At 39.8% G+C, this 24393-nt stretch overlaps 1 protein-coding gene and 2 pseudogenes across 1 annotated transcript; 1 reads left to right on the forward strand and 2 right to left on the reverse strand.

The window, feature by feature from the left end:
* Positions 1–6702: 6702 nt before the first annotated feature.
* On the reverse strand, positions 6703–8959 carry LOC136474379 (uncharacterized). The gene is made up of 5 exons (XM_066471970.1): positions 8726–8959; positions 8516–8611; positions 7473–7576; positions 7234–7370; positions 6703–6728 (listed from the first exon to the last, which is right to left on the reverse strand). Exons 1-5 carry the CDS (start codon positions 8783–8785, stop codon positions 6703–6705), a joined length of 423 nt encoding a protein of 140 aa, XP_066328067.1. The 5' UTR covers positions 8786–8959.
* A 694-nt stretch (positions 8960–9653) lies between these two features.
* Positions 9654–16464, reverse strand: LOC136477806 (alpha-L-arabinofuranosidase 1-like; annotated as a pseudogene).
* Positions 16465–18822: 2358 nt separating this feature from the next.
* Positions 18823–20385, forward strand: LOC136470391 (uncharacterized; annotated as a pseudogene).
* The last annotated feature ends 4008 nt before the right edge of the window (positions 20386–24393 follow it).

A 24393-nucleotide genomic window follows, 5' to 3' on the forward strand; every position in this document is an offset into this window, starting at 1 on the left:
TTAGTTATTTTTTCTTTATTTTTTATTTATATAAAAAATTTATATAATGTTCACATAGTACACTCTACGATCTATTTTGTTTCTTCACACTATATCCATGAGATGTCCCTTGGTGTATTAAAGTAGCATCGACATGATGTTCCTTTTATTTTCCTCAGTTAATTTTCTTTTCATTTTTATTAATTCTATTTTTTGTTTTGGCGTGATGTTCACATATTATATATGCGATGTTTTGTGGTGTATTTTTGGATGTTCACGTAATATAAATGGGATGTTAAATGATTATGTTTGAGTATTCACATAGTATCCATGAGATGGTCTGTGGTATTTCTTAAGATGTTCAATAATATCCATATGATGTTCTCTTTTATTTTTCTTTATTAGGTGAGGGTTTTTATTTTTATTATTTTTATTTTCTGCTATGTTTTGTTTAATCTTTTATTATTTTTTATATTTAACTTATTTATATATATATATATTCATAGAAATTGTTATTAATTTTTATTTCCCATTTTTTTCTTCTTCTTTATTTTACCCTATGTTTTTATGTTTTTATTTTTATTTCCTATATTTCTGGTATACGTACGATGTTCGCATAGTATACGTGTGATGTTCATGTACTGTATATGCGATGTTCTATGATATATTTCGAGATGGTCACGTAATATAAATTGGATGTTCTACGATCACCTTTGAGTATTCATATAGTATAGTGAGATGTTCTGTGGTATATTTTAGGTTATTCTATCAGTATTCGTGTGATGTTCTCTTTTTTCTTTATTTAGTGAAGTTTTTCCTTTTTATTAATTTTATTTTCCCCTATGTTTTATTTAATCTTTTAGTAACTTATTTTCTATATAAGTTATTTACTTATTTCTATATATTCTTAGCATGTGTTACTTATTTTTTATTTTCCCTTTTCTTCTTTATTATACTTTAATTATTTTTTCCATGTTTTGCTTTTTTGTTATATATATTTCATGGTACACGTGTAATGTTCTGTGATATATTACATGATATTTTATGATGTTCAAGTATTATCTATGTGATGTTCTATGTTTTTTTATTTTCCTTTTTCTTCTTTGTTATACTTTAATTGTTTTTTTCATGTTTTGCTTTTTTGTTTTATATATTTCATGGTACATGTGTAATGTTCTGTGATATATTATGTGATATTTTATGATATATTTTATGATGTTCAAGTAGTATCTATGTGATGTTCTATGTGTTTTTTATTATGCTCTTTTTATGTGATGTTCTGTATTATATTTTTTCCTTATACTTATTTACTTTTTTATTTCATTTTTTCCTTCATATTTCCATTTTATTTCATTTGTACTATTACATGAGTTTTCCCTTTGTCTTCCCCCTTTTTCCAATTTGTTTCCTGTTAGTTAGCCTTTTTTCCATATTTCATGAAATGTCATGTGGTATATTTTAGTATAGAATATTATTCTTGTGATGGTTGGATACCTTTTTATTAGACTTTAAATGGTCCGATGTATTTAATAAAAGAAGTATTTCATTACTATCACCAACTTCTGTATGGTCTGGTGGTGGAGAGTAACATCTCTAGGTCTTTTGTTCGAATCATGCCATGGACCATTTTTGCTTTTATTATTTCTCTTTTATATATGCATTTACGTGCTTCCGTCTATCAGCTGAGCTGGGCCGGAAGCGTTCCGTCATCAGCCGATCTGAGCCGGAAACAAGCGCGGGCGGGAGGCCGATCTGGGCCGGAAGCGTTCCGTGATCAACCGAGCTGGGCGGAAGCGTTCCGTCATCAGCCGGGCTAGGCCGGAAACGAGCGCGGGCGGGAGGCCGAGCTGGGCCAGAAGCGCGCGGGTGGGAACGTGGGCTGTGCCGGAAGCACGCGAGCGCACGCGACAGGAAAAAAAATTCAGCGGGTCGGCGCTAGACTCCGCGCCACCCAGGTCGGACGCTAGTCGCCCCCCGATTTTTCCACGCTGATGGAATTAGATTAGGAGGAGGCCGATTCTTTATGGGCTATGGCTGTTTGTTGTTATTTGGGCCCACGAGAACATTATGAGCTGCTGGAACAAGTTTTAGAATGATCAATTTTCTACTGGGCTGATAGTTTTCCGTTAGGACCGAGCATTATTTCTCCAGTTTCTTAGATGATGCATGTACGTAAGTGCCTCATAGGTGTCATTTTTTTTTCTTTTCTCAGATATTATTTCTTCTTCTTCTTTTCTTTTCTTTTTTATTTTCATTTTTCTTACGCTTTATTTTTTTACTTTCGTTACTTCTATTTCTTTTTGTGCTTCTGTTTTTTTATTTATGTGGTTTTTATTCTGCTTTTCATTTTTTTGGTTTTCTGTGATAATTATTTTCTTTTTATATTCTTTATTTCGTATTTTCATTTTATTTCCATAATTACATGGATTTTTTCTTTGTATTCTTCTTTTTTTCTTGTTTGTTTTTTCTATCACGTAGTTTTTACTCTTTTATCCTATATATGTTTTTTCATAGGATACATATGATGTTTGTGTAGTGCACATGTGACGACCTACGATATGTTTTCGGATATTCACATAGTATAAGCAATATACAAAACAATAGTTGTAGCTGCCGCAATAGCAGTAGCGGACGTAGCAAACTGAATTTAGCAAGTTGGAACTTAGCGGCCGCTATTTGAGTTAGCAGACCGCTATAGTGGTCCGCAATTCTTTGTAGCGGCTGCAATAGCATGGTATGATATGTAATAAATTAATGAGGTGTAAGTGATCATGGGACTAATGAGGTTGCTATTTTTTTATAGTAATAATGAATAATGGTCTTATCAACCATTTATGATTCATAATCTATTTCTTTATAAATTTGATACATGATGACGTATATGTAACACTATGTTTTTTCTTAATTTAAGTATATGAAACCTCAGTTCTTTGAGTACAATTGAATGCCTATTTATTATGTATTTTCATATCATATGCTATTCATTTTTATTTAATTTTAATTACAATTTTACTCTATTTAATTATTTTATGTTTTTCATGTCTATGTTTAGTTTTTACTTCTTATATTCCATGAGATACATGTGACGTTCGCATCGTATACGTATAATGTTCTACGATGTGTTTAGAGATGTTTGCGTAGTATAAATTGGATGTTCCATGATTACCTTTGAGTATTCACATAGTACTCGTGCGATGTTTTATGGTGTATTTTAGGTAGTTCAAGTAGTATCCATGTGTTGTTCCTTTTATTTTCCACTATTGCATGTTTTTTATTTCTTTTTTCTTTATGTCTTATTGTGTTCTTCATATGCTATACATGTGATGTGTTTATGATGTGTATTATAATGTTCACGTAGTATAAATATGATGCTCTATGATTAACTTTGAATATTCACGTTATACTCGTGAGATATTTTGTGGCATATTTTGGTTGTTCCAGTAATATCCATGTTATGTTCTGAGTGTTTTTATGTATTTACTTTTGATTATAATTTTATTTTTTATTTCATTCTTTCTTTCATATTTTCATTACATTTCTTCAGTTTCATGGTTTCTTTTTTATTTTTTTATTCCATGAGATGTTTGTACCTTTTAATTTCATTTTTCACCCCTCTTTTATTTTCATGGCTTGTTTTTATTTATTTTATTTTCTCTTATGTTTTGTTCTATATTTTATTAGTTTGATTTTCTATTTAATTTATTCATTTAATTTTTTCCATATTTTCTTAGCATTTATTATTTATTTTTTATCTCCCTTTTTTGTTCTTCTATATTTTACTCTAATGAATTATTTTTCATTATCATGTTTACTTTTTATTCCTATATTACATGATATACATGCGATGTTTTATGATGTACTTTCTCCGATTTCCTAAAGGATGTCGTTTTGAGGTCATCTTAAGTCAAATATTTTAAACTTTGACTACAAATAAATTCTTCTGGGTTGAGTTTGAAAATATAAAAGTGATGTAAGTAGATTCATCTCAAAATTGTTCATAAAAGTATATATTGACTATATTTTATAAATATTTTATAGCAAAAAGTAATGGTCAAAGTTGTTTTTTGGAGGCCGTGTCGCTGTTCAAAACGACGTCCTTTAGAAAACCGAAGGGAGTATCTTGGGATATTTAATAGTATAAATGGAATGTTTCATACTGTACTTCGGGTTATTCATATAGTATCCATATGATGTTCTACCATTTGTTTTTCATTGTTTTCATACTGTCCATGAGATATTCTATGGTATATCTTAGATTGTTTACATATTATCTACTAAATTTATGTGATATATTTTCAACTATTCAAATGGTATGTCGGTACCCATAAAATATTTCATGACATGTTTAATTTTTCTTCACTTTTTTACTTTTGATTATTGTCTCTTTTTATTCAATTCTAATGGTCTGATGCGGAGGTTTATAATAGTATAAAAATTTTATAATCAATACAAATCGTCTACATGGTGTAGCGGTGGGGAATGAGTCGAATTACTGTCCTAATCGTCTACATGGTGTAGCGGTGGGGAATGAGTCGAATTACTGTCCTAATCTTCGATATCTTGTTTTCAACCCCTCTAGGACAATATTTTTGATCCTCCTATTTTCTAATAGAGTTAAATGAACCGGGAGCCTCGAACTTGGAAGTGTGTGTCACATAAGCCCCTGAACTTTGAAAATGCATCTCTGTTCCCCTAAACTTGTTAAGTGGTACACCACAGGCCCATACTTGCCATGCGGGTATTTTTTTGCTGACGTGGCGTTGCTACGTGGCAAAAAAATGCACCAAACTCCCTATAACCCAATCTGTGTCGCTGTCATTGGCGCGGGAGCCGCCTCCGCACAGAGGTGCTCGTCGTCAGGAAGGACAACGAGGGGAGCATCAGTGGCTGGAGGGTGAGGTGGCACCGTGGCGCGTCGCAGAAAGCACGACCCTGGCCGCCGGCGATGCTTCTCCTAGTCGCATGCCAGACCGTGTGTGCATGGCTCCCGTCGGTGATGCTTCTCCGCACGAGCTCTTTGACCGAAGCCACACGCGGAAGCATCGCCGACCGGAGCCACACGCACGCGGTCAGGCCTGCGACTAGGAGAAGCATCGCTGGCGGCCAGGGTTGTGCTTTCTGCGACGCACCACGGTGCCACCTCACCCTCCAGCCGCTGATGCTCCCCTCGTTGTCCTTCCTGACGGCGAGCACCTCTGTGCGGAGGCCGCGGATTGGGTTTCAGGGGGTTTGGTGCATATTTTTTTTGCCACGTAGCAACGCCACGTTAGCAAAAAAATGTTCGCGCGGTAAATATGGGCCTGTGGTGTACCACTTAACAAGTTTAGGGGGCCAGAAATGCATTTTCAAAGTTCAGGGGCCTATGTATACCACTTAACAAGTTTATGGGTCAAAAAATGCATTTTTAAAGTTCAGGGGCCTATATGACACATGCTTACAAGTTCGAGGGCCCCTGGTGCATTTAACTCTTTCTAATATATATCCTAACTAGCAAATATGCCCGTGCGTTGCAATAGGATAAAAAGCTATTGAATACTGTGGTATTGTAGCGGACGTCCATGGTACTGTAGCAGCAGTCCACGGTTTGTGCTCCGATTTGAGTTCCGTCTTTTGGGTTGGCTTTCCACTAATCTAAGGAACGTATCTAGGTACTCTTGTCATCAGTTGGTTTGGGTATTTCAGATTCTTCTTGCGTCTTGTGTTTTTACGGTGATTTTGGGACAACGGCCGAATATTTCGAAAAAAATTTGATACTTCCATTCACCCCCTCTTGGGTCGTCGTTTTTGGTCCTAGGTATATATTAATGGGCATGGGTAAATACGAATTGTTATTGTTCTATTCTGCCTATTTGTCGTTTGACGGGTGATCACATTTTCATAAGAAACATATGTTTCTCACTTGTGTGCAGAAAGAAGCAAGCCGAAATGTACAATTGGGAATGTTATAAGCTTATAGCTGCCTGTCTGCTCCAGCTTCCAGGTGTATGTATAATCTGGACCCTATGCTGCGCACCAATCGCATGACCTTCGGTGTGGGTAACATATTGTCTTTAGTGGCTCAAGTCTTCGTGATGTATATATAGTATAGTAGATTCATGGCCAACGGTTGTAGCTTCCAGTTCCCAAAAAAAACGGTTGTAGCTTCCAGCGCAACGTGGAAGTGGAAGGCCAATAGGACTGAAAAGCAAGTTCTGGTCCTAGCTTTTTAAAAGTAATTATCTGAAGTGTTTCTGATGACGAAAAGACAATGTAACGCGTGTACTCATTGACATGTTATGATACGAAATATTTTCTTTTCTAAAGTCAGGTGTCAGAAAATGTATTAAAAACCTGTAGTTGGTGTGAGACACTCATCCTTTCGCAGACCGTGCTAGTTATACCAAAAGCACATGTACGAATAACATCTAGTTCAATCTGTGTTTTCGTAGTTGAATATCTCATTATGAAGATACAAATCTTTGTCATTTCTTATCCAAGAATGCATTTCTGCAGAAAAACACTCGGACAAATGAAACACCAACATAACATACCAGTACTGACACTACAAATCGTTACATGATTATTATTAGGAAAACACATTACATAACTAAAATAATCATTGACCACCTAATGCCTTTACTAGGACATGGTCACAAATACTGAATTCAGCACAACCAACGCGGCAGCTATAGGTCGGGCATGCCGATTCCAGATTTATCATCGTAGGTTTTCTCCAGTACAAGCTCAATCGGCTGTATCCTTTGGGCCAGCTGCATGATTGGAAGTAGACAGTTAGATCAAGAACAGAACACATCCTGTAACAAAATGAACATGTAAGGCAATGCTCAAATAGAAACAGAATGCATTTTATTGCATGCAACAAGAAAACAGACTATTAGTGCTTTTTTTATTCCATACAAACCCACATTACATACCATCTCAGCAAACATAACTCACGCATTCAAACATGAATCTGCAGTAGGGTGATTATGGGGGAATCAGTTGTCTAACATACACAATATGTATAGCATTCCAATGCTTAAAAAAACTCGTCAGGATGGGAAAATAAAGGAAACATCAAATATAGCTACTAGTCTACCACATGCTTGTTTTAATTTGTGGCACAAGAAGTTCCACTTAGTTTAGTTACACCCTTTTTTAGTGAACTAATGCAACTTGAAAAACACTGTATAATGAGCATGTAAAATGTGTTTACAAGACATGCATGATGTGGATCACCATTAGTGAGCTTAAAGAAGTTTTTATGAGACATACGTGATGTGGGTCTCGGTTTTCTTCTCTCCTTCAGAATTTCTGGCCGGGGTATCACAGCACCACATGCATTCATCCCCCTAGCGAACCTGACTTTGGTCCCATCTTCCAAATACTTATATCCAACCTTACATGGTTTCCTGTGGTAAACATTGTGTTGACAAATGATTTTACAAACTTAGAGGTCAATAAAAGAAATATCTCTATAGGTAGTAAAACATGGTCAAGTATCATATGCATACCCAGTGACAGGATCAACTACTTGGACATTTGACACATGAAGTGGAGCTTCAATCGAGAAAATACCACCTGTGTGCCCTTCCCCTTGCTTAATGTGTTTCTTTACCTAACATGATGATAGCTCAGATATTTATGGAGTTCCCGACATGCAAAAGATGACAAGGCACATGATAAATGAAAATGACATTTTCCCCTTTGCTGGTTGCAGTTAAAAGTACCCAGAATAGACAAGCAAATATGCAATGCAATTTTAGTAAAGATACAATGGTATTAGAAAGATGAGAAAAGTATAGTTTTGTTGTTCTTGTTTGGTATTCACCAGCAGCTGTTCCACAAGACAAATCAATTGGCTATGATGTTATCAAGTTTATTAAGTTATTGAGCATCAATTGATTATGGGCTTATGCTTATGTGATTATGTCAATATGCAACAGTTGATACAGTACACAGGCGTTCCCCGAAGAGAATCAGTAAAGCATGTAAAAGGACACTGCAATATGAACAACAGAATACTGGTTTGTTACACAGCAAGAAATTATACTTTTCCTATGCTACACAATCAAACAAACTATACAAAAAAATGGATATTGACTGGGTCTGTTCCCTCAAGTGCCAGTGCTATTCTTTGATCTCTAACCAATTCATAAAGCTGAAGGCCTACATCCACCTATAGATACAGAATGTGCACAACTATTCAGTTCTCACTCACTATTAATATGTGCTCTGTTCCTCTTTGCTATCTTTGTGCCAAGATGGACATGTATTACTTTTAGGGAAAAGGCTATATCTATCATTTGGTATTCACAAGTCAAACTCATACTCAACCTCAAAGCTAGTCTGGTCTGGTAATTTCGACGAGCACCTGGAGCACGATGTCAAAATGAGGGGTAGGTTTGCTTAAATCTGATACAGCTAGCCACAACGAACCAAACTGCCGATTATGCAATTGGTATCAGTCCTACGTAGACACAAACTGTTATCTGGTACACTGATTCCACACTCAAGCTAAGTAACTGGGGAAGAACATATAAGGCCAGCAAATTACCAAGTTCTTGCCCTCGACGATGACGCGATTCTGCGAGCGAATGACACGCTTGATGAGACCGGTCTCCCCTTTGTCCTTGCCTCTGATGATCATCACCTGGCAGTAATACGAAAAAAGGAAAATGGGAGATCAGGCGACGAGAAGAGAGTAGGACTAACACTAACACGAGTAACTGAAGTGGGGGATGGAGTGGAGCACGAGAGAGGTTACGTTGTCTCCGCGGAGGATCTTCCAGTGTCTGATGAGCTTCTCCGCCGCCTTCCATCCCATCTTCCTCTGAGTGCTGCGGTGGCCGGCGCGGCGAGGGAGGCGGCGGCCGGCGAGGGATGGTTGGCCTGGAGGGAGGAGCGAGTGGCGGTACTGGGGCTGATTGCTCAGAGCGTAAGTGGGCCCGAGTAGTGAAGGAGGTGGAGCGCATGGGCTGATGGGGAAGGCCTGGCCTGGTAGCTATGGGCTGAGCCCAAATTGATCTCATGCACACATTTAGCATTTTTTTAAATGTTTCTAAAAAATATTAACATTTTTAATTAAAAATATAATTGTGTTTCAAGAACTCAAAACATGGGCTCCACGATTTCTCAAATTTGACCTGCAAACTAGTCATAGCAAAACCTGTAGCTGTAGGTACACAAAGATGCTAGACTAGAGTAACACAAGAGAAATCCCTGTCTAGGAATCTGGATGTAAGAGACCTTTTTTCAAATTATTAGAATCATTTTATAACAGACCCTGGCCAAGCCGTCCCATTGGCAAACCGTTGCTGTTTTAAAACAAAAAATAAGTAAAATAACACAAACAATGTAAGTAAAAAAAATAAGTAAAGTACTTCCCTCCATTCTAAATTATAAGTCATTCCTAAAAATCTTAGAGAGTCAGAGCATCCCAAGTTTAACCAAATTTATATGATAAGATAATAATATTTATGACCAACTAAGTATCATTAGATTCTTTATTATTTATATTTTCATAGTATATCTATTTGATGTCATAAACTTTGTAATTCTCTCTATAATTTTGGATCAAACTTGAGATGCTTTTAACTCTCCAAGATTTTTGAAATGACTTATAATTTAGAATGTACCTTTAAAAAAAAAGTACCTGGCATGCACAGCAAACACGTACGGAGAAAGCAAATCACTCAACACCAACCAAACCTGATGTGATTTTTATTCATGAAGTACAGTACGTATATATCTGTATCGTGGTACACTAGTACAGAGCTTTTATCAAGATGCTAACACATCACATCTCCGCCACAAGCTTGGACTGAGCCAGCGCCAGATCGAACGTGGTGAAGGAGTGAGGAGCCAGCGTCACCTGCATCTGCTCCGCAGCGTTGCTCAGCTGGCTTTTCACCGGCGCAACCTGCAAGATCGTTCCACAAGCAATTAAGCTTTGTGTTCAGAACAAGCTCTACACATCGTGACACTTTTTTCATTCAGAAATAAACCAGCCAGTTTGATATATGATCATCGGTACACAGACCTTGTTTGGGTTACTGAAAGAGTTCTCATCCATAACGTTGCCAGATGTGAGAACAGTGGCGGTTGATCCCAGCGAGTTGACACTGGCCTCAAGTCCACTTGTGGAGATCGTGAGGCTAACAGTGTTCGACCCAAAGTTTACAACCTGCATAGAAGCTTCTTGAGATCACTACAGGTTTGTAATCCTTTAGGCACAGGCTAGGATGGATGCGACAGATTTTACTTGCCTTTACTCTTAGGAAGCTATTCTCTGAATCCTGCCACGTAATTGCAGATGCAGCTAGCGAGCTTGAGTACCGGGAACTGATATTAATTGGATGGATCATGGCACCACTGGACTCACGGAAAATTGTCTGCATCCAGTAACTAGGAGTTCCATAATGTTGCCAGGAGTTGAAGACAATAGCGTCCGGGTTCCACCTGATTGTTATGTTCAAACACAATTATCGCAGCGTTAGATCAGCAAGAACACAAGAAACAGGATAAAACCACGGATACCAACGTTTGATCATTGTCGTTCACGAAGAGTGGAGCGTAACTTGCCATCTGAACAATATCACTGCAAAGAACCAACAAAAGGTCATCTAACTCACAGTAATGATTATCTTGGTAGTAGAACTGGAGCAGACCGAAATCCGCCATGGTGCCTCAATGAGCAAAGACAATATACAAAATATACCGACAAAAATAAGGATTGATCATCAACCAACTTGCATTCAAAAGGAGATATCACCTGTTTTTCTCCAGACCAGTAAGGAAAGCAGCTTCAGCCAATGAAGCGAGAAGACTTCCTCTACCCGCATCACTTCTCCAGACAGCGTACTCACTCACAAAAGCCTGTGTTCGAATCATTTCATTAACATTTTTACTGTATAGACAGGGTATGGTGATGTTGTAAATAAGCAAGAAAATCATTAGAGTTTCAGAGAGTCTTCAGAACATGCAAATAAAATCACACATCACATAAGCTCCATATAAATATTGCTCATTGTTCTTCAGAATCGCAACACCTCAAAGAATTGTACCCTCCGTCTCTTAAGGATTTTGCATAGCATCAAAGGACCCATATTATATACTATCCAAAGAACATCCCAAGTGAATGCGAGGAATCCCGAATCAAATATAAATGATTGGTCATGAAAGAGGGCTGTCTCATAAGGATCCTGTGAAGATGAGACTTACCTTGGGTCCACTACGGGATGTTCTGTCAAATTGGCTCCTCATGTTAAACAAAGTCTTAGAATCAGTATAGACCTAGAAGAAAAAAACACTGTTTAAATTTAAGAGAAGGCAAGTTGACCTTGACAATGAATAGTTAGAACCATAGAATCATAACAACAACAACAACATCAAAGCCTTTAAGTCCCAAACAAGTTGGGGTAGGCTAGAGTTGAAACCCAACAGAAGCAATCAAGGTTCAGTCACGTGAATAGCTGTCTTCCTAGCACTCCTATCTAAGGCTAAAGTCTTTGGGTATATTCCATCCTTTTAAGTCTCCTTTTATTGCCTCTACCCAAGTCAACTTCGGTCTTCCTCTGCCTATCTTCACGTTACTATCCTGGCTTAAGATTCCACTACGCACCGGTGCCTCTGGAGGTCTCCGTTGGACATGTCCAAACCATCTCAACCGGTGTTGGACAAGCTTTTCTTCAATTGGTGCTACCCCTAATCTATCACGTATATCATCGTTCCGAACTCGATACCTTCTTGTATGACCGCAAATCCAACGCAACATACGCATTTCCGCGACACTTATCTGTTGAACATGTCGTCTTTTCGTAGGCCAACATTCTGCACCATACAACATAGCAGGTCTAATCGCCGTCCTATAAAACTTGCCTTTTAGCTTCTGTGGTACCCTTTTGTCACATAGGACACCAGATGCTTGCCGCCACTTCATCCACCCTGCTTTGATTCTAAATGAAACAAACAGACTTGGCAGTAAGAACTTTACATGGAAGTCATACAAATCCGCAGGATGGTCAAGTGGTCTAGATGAACCATCACAGTTTGAAATCATTTGAATGTCTGGATAGGCCTCTCTTATAGCATTGTAGAATTTGAGGTAATTACCTGTTTAACAGACATAAAGACCATCATTCCATGCAAATAAAAGCAGGCTTCATATGTAAAAAAACTATAGGTGAAGTATATCCTTTGCCGACTACCACTGGGAGTTAAGTTCAGTTTAAGTAAGTCTCTTTGCTAGTACAGGGATATCGAGTGCATAATTGCCCTTGTGCAGAAGACCATTTTTTTGAACGAAACTTGTGCGGAAGACCTTTTCAACTTATTTAAAGGATGCAAATAAAAATGTAGTTGATAAGTTTACCACGGTAAAACTTTTTCCCGCAATCTTCATTTCCAATCGCGACATGTTTCACCGGGAAAGGTTCAGGGTGCCCCATTGCAGCCCTAACAGAGCCCCATGTTGAATCTGCACTCCCCCTTGCAAATTCTAGACTGTCCAATACATCCTGTAGAAAAACAAACACTTCAATAACAATGAAGCTAGAAGAATTATAAGTATAAGAACTACCTAAATCCACAGGAGATATATGGTATCTTATTGAGTTTGTTACTATTCATATAAACAGAATTAATTAGTTCATGGACAATCTTGGTAAATGTGAGTGTACAACTCAAGCTAAGCGTCATCTCTGCATGTAAACTACCTGAATAAAAAGTAAAGGGTCATCCACTGCTGTTATATCCTTTTCAGTATTCATGAAGACAGCTAGAAGATAATAAAACTTCAGCATTATTCAAAACTGATAATATGTGATGGTTCTCACTGTGATCTGAGCAATAAAGTTTTAATCTTTTTTTTTTCTCAGATATGCAGGATTTGTATTAAGAAATAAAGTTTTAATCTTGGATATGCTTTCTAGCTCACAAAAAATGAAATTCTATTATACAATCTACAGTGTTGATATCCAATGGTAATTTGCACCCATGGCTGAGAAAGTACATTGCATTAAAAAATTGAAGGCTCTTATATCATTATATCAACAAATTTTGAAGGCTTTATATCAACAAATGCTTAGTCTACTCGAGGTATAACCAGGGAGCTCAAAAGATACCTTTACAAAAGGAGCAATAGCTACAGTATCAACTTCGTCATTGTGGCTGATTCCTGAGTTATAAGAGAGAAATTCCATAAGTTAAGAAGCCCCACAGTGAGAAAATATTTAACAAATCTGAAAACAATTACCATTGTTGAATACCCAGATTGGGGCAGCACCCAGGTCCTCCGCAAGCTTTGATGTAGATTCAAAGTAATAGGTAGGGGGTGATGATAGGAAAGAAAAAAATTAAATTGAAGCAGTGTAAACTGGTACCTGAAGAAACTCATAATATCCAAGCCCATCATCAGTCCAGTAATGCCAAACATCCCCAAAGTGTCCAGGCCTCTCTTCCCATGGACCAATAGATTCTCTCCATCTGAATGCATTTCTTAGCCACTCACCTTCTACAAAACAACCTCCTACAATAGTCGCATGCAATCTATCAAATATCTGAAACATCTATGAACATATATAATGTATGTCCAAACGAAGAACCTGATTTTAAATGTGAAAACACAGTGCATACCAGGAAATCTCAAGAACCGTGGTTTTAAATCCAAAAGCATGGATATAAGTTCTGTGCGGAAACCATGCCCCTGTGTGAACAGAGAGAACCGGCTGTAAATACTCAGATAAACTTTTGCACAACGAGAATTACCATACACTAGAAAGAGATCGTTTATAGGTTTCTAGCAAGATGAATGAATCTAATACATTCGGTACACTAAATAGATGACTAACATATAAATTCAGCCACACAGGGTATCCATCAGAAACATTCAATTGGTGGTTACATTCATCAAACAAACCGAAGTAGTGAACTGGGTGTCATACTATTCCTGTTACGGATTATAAGTGGCCAGTAGTTCATTGGTTTGCAGCATGGTAGAGTGCACTTGTCATGTGGGGCAAGCAGTAGTAGAGGCGTGATCACCTGCGGCCAGATCAAGACTGCAGGCTTTAGTGGAGAGGCTTCAGTGCAGACCATAATAGCAATTTTGCAGTCAAGTGGGTACCATGAAGTACACTTGCACTGTTGCACATGATCTTAGCCATCCAATATTCCATTATTAATTGGAAGTGGAATGTAGTCATTAAGGATTGCTGAAAAGTAGATCCTCCACCTACTGACCTAGTTTGATTTGTCACCATGCAGAATTAATTAACCAGTGCTTTATACTCAGAGGTTCAGTACTAATCTTTATTTATTATTCATATTTTATACATGTTTTTTCTAGGCCTTAATTGTGTTTTTCACTATGAAGACTAATAAAATAATATAACATACCTTGTATGTGTCTTCAGGCATGAGTGATACTTGATCAAGCCATACAACTCCTTTTTTGTTAGTTGTTATTTGAAGCCTTGAGGTTCTATTGGTTCCTTTAGCAACCAGCTTCTGCTCCACTTTTGTCCAATTTGATGTGCCAGAAACTCTGCAGCAGTGCAATCCCTTCAGCTATTATGAATAAGGAAATATTCTCCTTCTTTCTAAACATTGTGAGAAAAAACACTAACGTTATCGTAGCTGATGCCAAGTTTTGCAACCCATCAGAGCTTGTTAATGAAACTGTTAAATCCGTTGTTTCCTGGAGACTTAACATACATAATGAGATTGTAAGCCTTCCCATCTTCTATGTTCTGTAAGTTGAGATGGTAGCATTATAGAAAACAAAAGGTAGAAAGGGTATGAAAACAGAACATGTACTGAATATCTGCCTAACATCAGAACATAAAAGGTAAAAAACTACCAGAACAATACAAAAAAAAAAACCAAATTGTTACTGCTTCTGAAATTATCCTTTCGCTACTGTTATTGCTTCTGAAAATTGGCATCCTAGTTAATTAAATAACCAAATTGTTGATATTAACAAAATACTTCTTTACGAAACTATCCATTTCTAACACTTATATGAATAAGAAATACATGATGAAATCATACCATGCCCCAAAAACCTGGGTTGTAAACACCAACACCACCAGCTGGGCAGTTATTACAGAGGACCTCCATCCTCAGAGCAACAATGTTTCGACTGAAACATGATGTACGATCAGTCGCCACGAATATGGAGGAGTCATCTCCAATGATGGACCACGGGGCAATGTTTGATGGAGTATGAGAGCCTCCAGCTTCGAAACCTAAAGTAAAAATCCAGCTCGAAAACCTTGAACATCAACATCGGCGGCAACTTTCAAAATAAGTGCATCCAGTGGCATTTCAAAAGGCACACAAAAATCAAGAATAGCTGAGGTACCTCTGTTACTGACAAGCTCTGCCCATATACCACCAGCTCCTGCATGGTTGATCTCCTACAGTGGGTCATGTAGTATATTTGGATTATTCTTTCTGATTATATGTGGTCAAACATAAGAAGCCGACGGAACTAGCATCTACCAATGAACTACTTCCTCACCTCAAAAAATATCCCAAACAGTGTTTCAGGAATCTTCCGGGCAAGTTGTGGCGAGGCATCAACCTTGAGGGTTGCTGTCTGGGTGGCCTCTATTTCTAAAGGCCGACATCTGCAGCCCACGCAGAATAGAAGCAGAAGGCAGAAGATTGTAGCAGAGAAGGCTTGCCTGAGATCCATAGGCTTCCAGTCTTCCACTTGTGGTAAGCACTAATGCAATGAGTGTGTCTGTTGGAGAAATAGAGTATAATTGGCAGGTCAGTTGAGTTAGATGGAAACAGAAGCCACTACAGCATGGCATCTCCATTTTAGAGAGAAATGGAGAAGCATCAGATCAGAACAATCAAAAGGCAAACACATAGTACTGGTGCATATTGAGTTATCGACCCCCCCAATTTGGATAAACATCAACCAAAACAGTGAACATAAGGTAGCTACTTTACATTCAGATGTACATAGGAATTTTTTTTAAAAATAAAATAAAATCGATTTGGTAAATCACTACAAATAGGCAAAGAAGGCCTTTTGAGATTATGTCATCAGACAGAAGCACATGGGCACATGGGATTGTGTTCCAGTTAAAGCAGGGAGCTTGTTTTGTCTCGCAAAAGAAAGAAACGGAGGCCGTCTTGGGAATTCCATCAAACTACTCGCCTGCACCAACCAGGCAACCACCAACACAAACTCCACCCAAAATCGGCAACTGAAGACAAAAGATTCCGAAGCAGAATTGGAGTCTGTCGTCGTGGAGTGTCTCACCATGCATCCACCATCCGATGCCTCCTTTCCAAATTCGAGTGCCCGGCCGGGGGCCCCTGCGCTTAAGTAGAAGAAGAAGGCGGAAGCAGTGGCTTTGAAGGGAAGCGTGCCTACGCTACGGACTATGGAAGCCACGCGAGGGGTGTGGGGGAGGGAGACCTATCGGGTGCCGGAGACGGCGGACGTCAGGGTCGCGCCGCGGCGTGGCCACAGTTTTTTTTTTTTTTTTTGGTTGCCTCTCATCTGAGTATACGTTCGTACACACGCACGCTACTGATATCATCCATATACAAATCTAGGACTGCACCCAGATCTTGAAGAGCGCTTCCTTGCTGAGATCATCGAAATTTACTAATTTCATTTCATAGACGATGCATATGTCACGATCTTATCGTGGCATCACGCACGAGAGTTAGAAATGCCGAAAAAATCCTGAACAACCGTGAGGCACGCGGGTGGGCTGCTCGCACGCCGGCGCAGCTAGCCAACCGAGCCATGCTCGGTCCTCGGCGTGGCCACAGTTGCTTGCCTTGCCGGGGTTGTTGGCTTCGTTCGGCGGCGGTTGGCTGCGCGCGCCCGCCGACACGTGGGTCCCACGGCTATCAGCGACAGCGGCGCTGTCGCTTATCCGCATCCATCATCACTTCCATTTTTTTTTGGTTCAATCAAAGCATTGGGCCATGTTCAGTTCCCACCAAAATTTAAACTTTGGCACTATATAAAAAGAAGATTCTCCATCACATCAAATTTACGGTACATGCATATAGTACTAAATGTTGACGAAATAAAAAACTAATTGCACAGTTTGGTTGTACTTTGTGAGACGAACGTTTTGAGCCTAATTAGTCAACGATTGGACAATTATTACCAAATACAAACGAAATGCTATAGTGCGCTACAGTATCGACAGTAATTTCGGCGCGTCGATTCCGGGTAACTAAATGAGGCCTTGGTTTTGGATTAGGGGAATTTTGCTCAGGGACACTAAAGAATGACGTTATTTGCCGCCGGACACTGCCAACTCGCTTATTGGCTCAGTACCATTATGAATCATGGTTTATTTGGCAGAAGACACCGCAGTCATTACTTTACTCTTTTCTGTCATTTTGGAGAGAGAAAATTTTGAAAATGACGCTCGATGCCCTTGGTTGAACCAGACTGCGTCGGTTAAAGGCACACATCAAACCCTAACCCCTTCGCACTTAGCCACAGGCGCCGCCGCATCTCTTACCGCATCCACGAAGCTCCGGCGACGACCTGGCTTCCGTCGCCTCCTCCGGCACGGCTCGCGCCCGTGGTTTGATGGACGTCTGAGGATGGTGTCGTCGGGAAAAGTGAGGCGCTTGCGGCCAAGTGTAGATTCCCCTTCGAAGGGGCTCAATCTAGCATGGGTTCCTGAAGGGTACGCCCTGTTCTTCCCCTTTTCTCTCGTTTCCTTTTTCCCCGTTTGCTTGTTGTGGTTGGATTTGTCTTGCTCATCTTAGTATTTGTTGGGCCAAATCTAGGGATTTCATGGTTTGTTGTCCATTTTTTAGGATGGACATTAGTACCGCCTGCCGAATTGATGTGCGGGCCACTCCGAATCTTAATCCTCTTACAGCTGATTTCCAACTAGTGGTTGATAGGGACACTACGAATTTGAAGGATCTTACTAACGATGTAGCAGCTAAGGTCGCTTGCGGAGCTAATCAGGGCTTGATTCTATGTTTTTACAACAAGCCGAGAAAATGTTACTCCACTCTTAGTACTGACTCCATGTTGATGGATGCTATTGACATCTATTGGGATCTAAGGAAGCTGGTTGTGTATGTGGGGGTGTATGACATGGTTGCAGTTGCATATAGTCAGAGTGTTTCTGCTGATGAGGTAGTACCTGCTCTTGAACCCCCTGTTCAAGTAGGTGCCATGATGATGCAGAGCCAGATCCTTGTGATGATGTTTGTGATGGTGGCATTGATACTGATGGAGAGATGAAAAGTGTTCCAAGGTCAAAGAAGAAAAGAAAGGAGGTAGCTGATGATGATGTGTCTTGGGAAGAAGATGAAGAAGAATATGTGGGGGTGAATGATGAAAACCATTACATGTCTAGCCTTAATGATGATAATGCAGGTCCAGATGTTGATGCTTATGACTCTAACGGTAGTGGTAAGGATGATCTTTATGTTGATGATGAAGCTGGTTGTGAAGTTTTTAAACATGTCACTGACTTAGAAAACCCAACCATAGCTTGTGGGGTCACATTTGAGGATGGGGATACCTTTAAGAGAGCAATTAGGCAATTTGCAGTACTAAATGAGTTTGAAATTATAGCTCTTTATAGTGAGTCAACAAGGTACAGAGGGATCTGCAAGGGTTCAAAGAGCAAGAAGAAGAGATGTAAGTGGAGGATTCATGCATCTCAGCTGCAAGATGGCAAAACTTGGTAGGTATGCTATTGAATTATTTTTGTTATTGAACTGATAGGATGGGTTACTAGATGTGAATTTTGTGAACATGTTTGTTTTTGTTGTTTAACTGCTTTGCAGATAAAGAAGATGTATGAGAAGCATACTTGTCCAAGCACATCCAAACTGCATCAAAATTATATGGCTAACAATGCCTGGGTGAGGGACATGATAATTGACATCCTTAGAGAGGAACCGATAATAGGGGCAGCAGCATTGAAGAAAGACCTAGAGAAGAAGTATAACATTACTTTGTCATACTGTGTGGTCTTTGATGGCAGACGGATGGCTCTAGAAGAAATTAATGGCAAGTGGAACGACAGTTTCGATGATGCCTTCAGTTTTAAGGCAGAGGTTGAGAGAACCAATCCTGGTAGCATTGTGGAAATTGAATGAGAAAATGTGAGAAAGAAGATGAGATTCTCAAGGATGTTTGTGGCACTGAAGTCATGTGTTGATGGATTCTTGAATGGATGCAGACCCTTCTTGGGAGTTGATTCAACAGTGCTAACAGGGAGGTGGAGAGGACAGCTAGCCTCTACATCAGCAGTAGATGGAAACAACTGGTTGTTTCCAGTTGCTTATGGTGTGTTTGGTTCAGAATCCGCTGATAGTTGGAAATGGTTCTTTGAGAAGCTACAGACTGCAATTGGCTCCCCACCAGAACTTGTAATCTCTACAGATGCTGGTAAAGGAATTAATAGTGCAGTGACTTTGGTTTTTTCAAATGGAGTTGAGCATAGAGAGTGCATGAGGCATTTGGTGAAGAACTTCCAGAAGAGGTACAAAGGTGCTATGTTCAAGAAGCATTTGTGGCCATGCAGCAGGGCATACAACCAACAACATTATGAGTACCATTACAACATAATGAAGAAGGCTTCACCAAATGCAATCAAATGGATAGAACAAACACATAAGCACTTGTGGAACAGATGGAAGTTCTCCCACGTCAGCAAATGTGACTATGTAACAAACAACATTGCAGAGACATTTAATAGTTGGATCAGAATGGAGAAGTCACAGTCAGTCATATCTCTAATGGATAGGATCAGGCAGATGATCATGGAGAAAAATGCAGCGAGAAGGACACTTGCAGAGAAGCTAAATGATAGGATTCTACCTAACATCACAAAGGACCTAAATGCCAGGAGCAGGAACCTGAATTATGTCATACACAAAGGACCTAACAACACAACAGAGATTTAGGGTACTACTAAGGAATTGAAAACTTGGAGACACACTGTTGATTTGGACAACACATCATGCAGCTGCCAAAGGTGGCAGATAACTGGGCTACCATGTACTCATGCACTTTGCTTGATCAATGCATTGAGGAACAGGAATGTGGAAGATTATGTACATGAGTACTATTCTGTAGCCATGTTCAAGAAGGCTTATGAAGGGGTTGTGCATCCCATGATAGATAGAAGCCAATGGCCTAAGGTTGAGATAGGCTTTAAACTTTGGCCTCCAGCTTTTAAAAGATCAGCAAGACGACCAAGGACAAGAAGGTTGAAGGGAGCTGAAGAAGGTGGCAAGGGAACTCGTAGACAGATGCAGTGCAAAAGATGTGGTCAATTTGGGCACATGATGAAGACTTGTAATGAGACAGTGTATGACTCAGATGCACCTTCTCCTGCAACAGCTAAGCCCAAAAGAAGCAAGGGAAAGAAAAGCAAGCCAGCTTCTACAGTTTCTTCCTAGCAGTCTTAGGTTGGAGGAAGCATTGCAAGTGCTGCTGCAGCAGCACCTTCTAGCTCTACAGCCACTGCAAGTGCTGCAGCAGCACCTTCTAGCCCTGCAGCCAACACTAGAAGGTACCTATACCTATTTGCCTTATTGCCTTGACATAACTATGATATCCAAAGACTACATACTAACATTTTAGTTCTACACCTGTAGCCACAAAAGGATGTTGGCCATGACAGATGGAAGTTCATCCCCTCCCAAGAAGATCAAGGTGATGACCAAGAAGATCAAGAGGACACCAAAGAGGAAGAACACTAGTCATGGATAAGCACAAGTAGTTTAAGTACTGAAGTGTCCAAAACAATTGCTTTTGTTGACATGTGATGTCATGTGACACTCGATTTGTGCTGTTTAAGGTGTAATGTGACATGTGAAGGCATGTACCTTCAAGATGTTATGTTAATTACTGTCAGCTACCTCTAAGATTATCATGCTTTAAGATGTTATGTCTACTGTCTTTGCTTTGCTCGGTGTTACATGGTTGACAATGCACATAGTGATATTGAAGGATAATAGCTCATGTCATATCTCTGAGTTCACATGTCAACCCATTACATTACAATGCATCATGTGCCTACAACAGTTACATAAGGACTGAGATACATGAGCACCAACACATTGCTTGCCTTACTTGCAAATCAAAACCATCAGAACCAACGCTACAACTACCAAGTTTGCCACACCAAGAATAAGTAGACGCTCTCCAATCCTATCCATCTTGGCTTCAGTTTGAGATGGAGCCTTCAATTTTGCCTCCACATCATTCAGAGAGGCGATTGCGCTTTGCAACAAACCAGTGAAGGTCTGAACACCTTCTACGGCTGCTAACATGTCATGGCCATCCTTCGCCTTGACTGCACCCACTGAAACCTCCGCACTTCTAAACCGACTGCAATAGCGAGGAAGGTGGCCTCCAACCACCAAGTACTCGACATAGTCTTCTTCAAACATGTACACCTTGCATGCAAAATCAGTCTGCAAAAGCCGAATTCCAAATCTCAAACCACCATTGCAAACAAATTTGGAGATCCACGGAACTAGAATCACTTACAAGCTCTAGCAGAGGGCACTTGTAGAACCTCTTCCCCTTGCTGCCTGTCTTCTGCGACATCCGACTGATGAGCTTCGTCCCGCACTTGGAGCAGGAAACCAAGGGCAAGAACCCAGATGCATCCCTAAAGGGGTCAAGCTCGGGAGTGGGGGCAGACGCCACCGCAGAGTGCGAACTGGATGCCATCGCCAGATCAAGGGATCTAGGGTTCTAGCACCACTTGGTTTGGGAGTGGGAAAGAAGGGGAACAAAGGATCGGCTGGAGGAGGAAGACGACCGGTGGGTCGGGCAACCTGGCTCAACCGGTTAATATTGGCAGAGCCCAACCGAGCTAGGAGCAACTTTGTCCATCCACTGCTTGTTCTCTCTCCCAAACGATAGAAAAGATTAAAATAATGGCCGCGGTGTCTTCTGGCAAAAAAACAGCGATTCATAATGGTACTCAGCAAATACACGAGTTGGCGGTGTCCGGCAGCAAATAAAGCTTTTCTTCAGTGTCCCTGAGCAAAATTCCCCTTTGAATTATATTTCTGCCGGTGCATTAATCATGGAAACGGGAACGGACGAAGGCCGTCGTTGTGGAACGACTTTTGGAGCCTGGTTTGGTTGTGGCCGTATCTTTTTTGTTGTCTCTTATATGCCTGTTTGCTAATCGTCAGAACTTACTCAGACCTGTTTGAATCATCTAAAGTTTTCATAAGTTGGTCGATTGAATAGTTCAAAATAGTTATGAGCCAGACTATAGTTGTGTTTGTTCAGCTTCTGGAAAACATTTCTCCTGTCAAAAAACAGAACGCTAACCAAATGGGTGGAACTTAGCTTTTCCAGAAACAGCTCTTTTGCGTATTATGATTTTCTCAGCTGGACCCTTCGTTTAGCTTTCTGCTCTTCCAAATATATGGAAATAGAGAGATGTTTGAGATAAAATGAGAAGGAATAGGTTTGTTGCATCAGAACCTAGAAATAAAAATTCTGATCCCGGTTAAAGTTACACATGTTGGCAGGCAATTTTGTTAAAACAGAATCCGGAAGTACCAAAAGCGAGATTTTTAAATTTAAACGCTCAGCAGAATGGAATTTGGAGTGACCAAGTAAAGGTTTCAGGCCAAGCTAGCTACTTGGCATAACAAAAGAGCTATTTTCTAAAAGTTCGGTTTTGCACGTGCTAAATTTTTAATTAAAAAACAAATGAAAAGCAAATTTCGAAGCTAGCACGGCAGAGTAAAAAAAAAAAAAACAATCACGTTTCCTTGATACTATAGCACGGATTTTGATCGATCACGGTCACGCCACCATCAAGAAGTAGTATTCGCACAAATAATTAATTAATCAGGGTATTTAATTAACTAAGATTCTAATAATAACAACAACTGATCGATTAGGAGAAGAATATATACCTCATCATCATCTAGCTAATTGATCATTATTTGACGTGGCGCACGAGATGCTGTACCTGTCACCATCAGACTTAGTCAGGCACTCAACAACTAGCAAACAAAGTGATATGCTATTATCCGTTCCCAAAATCCAGTTTATAACTATACTAAGAACAAACGTAGTGATTAGAAACTAATTCGTATAGATTACTTTATTTATCATTTGATGTGGCGCACGAGATGGCTAGGCTAGATGTCATTGAACTTGCATTGCACTAGGGAAGCACTCAACAGCAGAGGCGATCTTCATTCTGTCGTCTTTAAATAGATGGGTGGGACTCTGTTGAATATTTATAGGCTTGGATTGGATTTGCATTTGCATTCGCATTCGGAGCACTCTATTATCAATAATCACCAGCTAGAGGTTTCTTTAAATTCTTCATTTTAATCCTCGCGACTGTTGCTGATCGACTTGTAGGATGGGCAAATTTGAAATGCACCTTTAGAAGAACTGTGAATGATAGTCTGTTGATTTTTTTTTGGGTTAGAAGTTTGGTGCAATTAGCTTGTACAATTTGTTTTACTGATGCTAGAGGATTATCTAGTTTGGTAGTTGTACACTCTTCTCAATATATATAATCCTTGGCATTTTCTCAATTCATAGTCCTGCTGCTTGGAGTTTGAAAATCCCCCCTAGAGTACAGTACACTGGCTTTTATGGTTTCTTCAAAAGAAGGTTCTTACTAGAGATAATGTGAATAAGAGAAGAAAGGTGGAGGATCCTAGTCCAAGCAGCTGTGTATTCTACCGTGAAAGCTGTAATCAACACATATTCTTTGATCGTGTGGTTTCACAACAACTAGTTTGGTCTATCTTATGTGATTTATTAGAGTGTCACAGGTTTATTTAGAGCCTTTTTGACACTAGGGGTTAATTGTTAGGTACCTAAAAAATTCAGAATTGCTGAAGCGCACTCGAGTGTTTTTTTTTCGTCCGCCAGCACTTGATTTCTATCACCGTTGGATGATGCATTGGGGGGGGGGGGGGGGTCGTCTCGGGGCCAGCGCTCGATTTGTCCTTCCTGGGACCATGCGCAGCCGGTGGGCGGTGTTGACTGCTGCTGCTACTCTGCATGGCGGACCGGCCTCGAAGCTCACGGCCCCGGCCATGGCGGGTGCGCGGCCCTGGCGTTCTCGGCGAGGAGGGCGACGAGAGGGCCGGCGGCCCGCAATAAGGAGGGTGCAACGGGTGTGGCCCAGGTCAGGGAAGGGAAGGAAGGGATAAGGTTGGGGAGAGTGGGCCCCACTGCAATTTGTGAATAATTTGTAATTTGTTCTGAATTTTGTGAACAATTTGTTTACAATTTGACATATATTTCTCTTATATATACAATCCATAGAAATAATTTATAATTTTTTCTAAAAAATTTGACATATATTTGTTTAAGATCTGCAATTTATAGAAATAAAAGTTGTGTTATCCTCAAATTACATCACTCTGTCCAATAGATTACACCGAAGAAATCAGTATCAATAT

This window comes from Miscanthus floridulus, chromosome 8 (assembly GCF_019320115.1).
Source record: "Miscanthus floridulus cultivar M001 chromosome 8, ASM1932011v1, whole genome shotgun sequence".
In the NCBI taxonomy this organism is placed as follows: Eukaryota; Viridiplantae; Streptophyta; class Magnoliopsida; order Poales; family Poaceae; genus Miscanthus; species Miscanthus floridulus.

Coding starts and splice junctions, on each gene's coding strand:
- LOC136474379 (XM_066471970.1), bottom strand. CDS start 8,785: ATGGGATGGAAGGCGGCGGAGAAGCTCATCAGACACTGGAAGATCCTC. Junction 7,371..7,472: donor GTAGTTGATCCTGTCACTGG/GTATGCATATGA, acceptor TGTTTACCACAG/GAAACCATGTAAGGTTGGAT. Junction 6,729..7,233: donor AAAACCGAGACCCACATCAC/GTATGTCTCATA, acceptor CCAATCATGCAG/CTGGCCCAAAGGATACAGCC.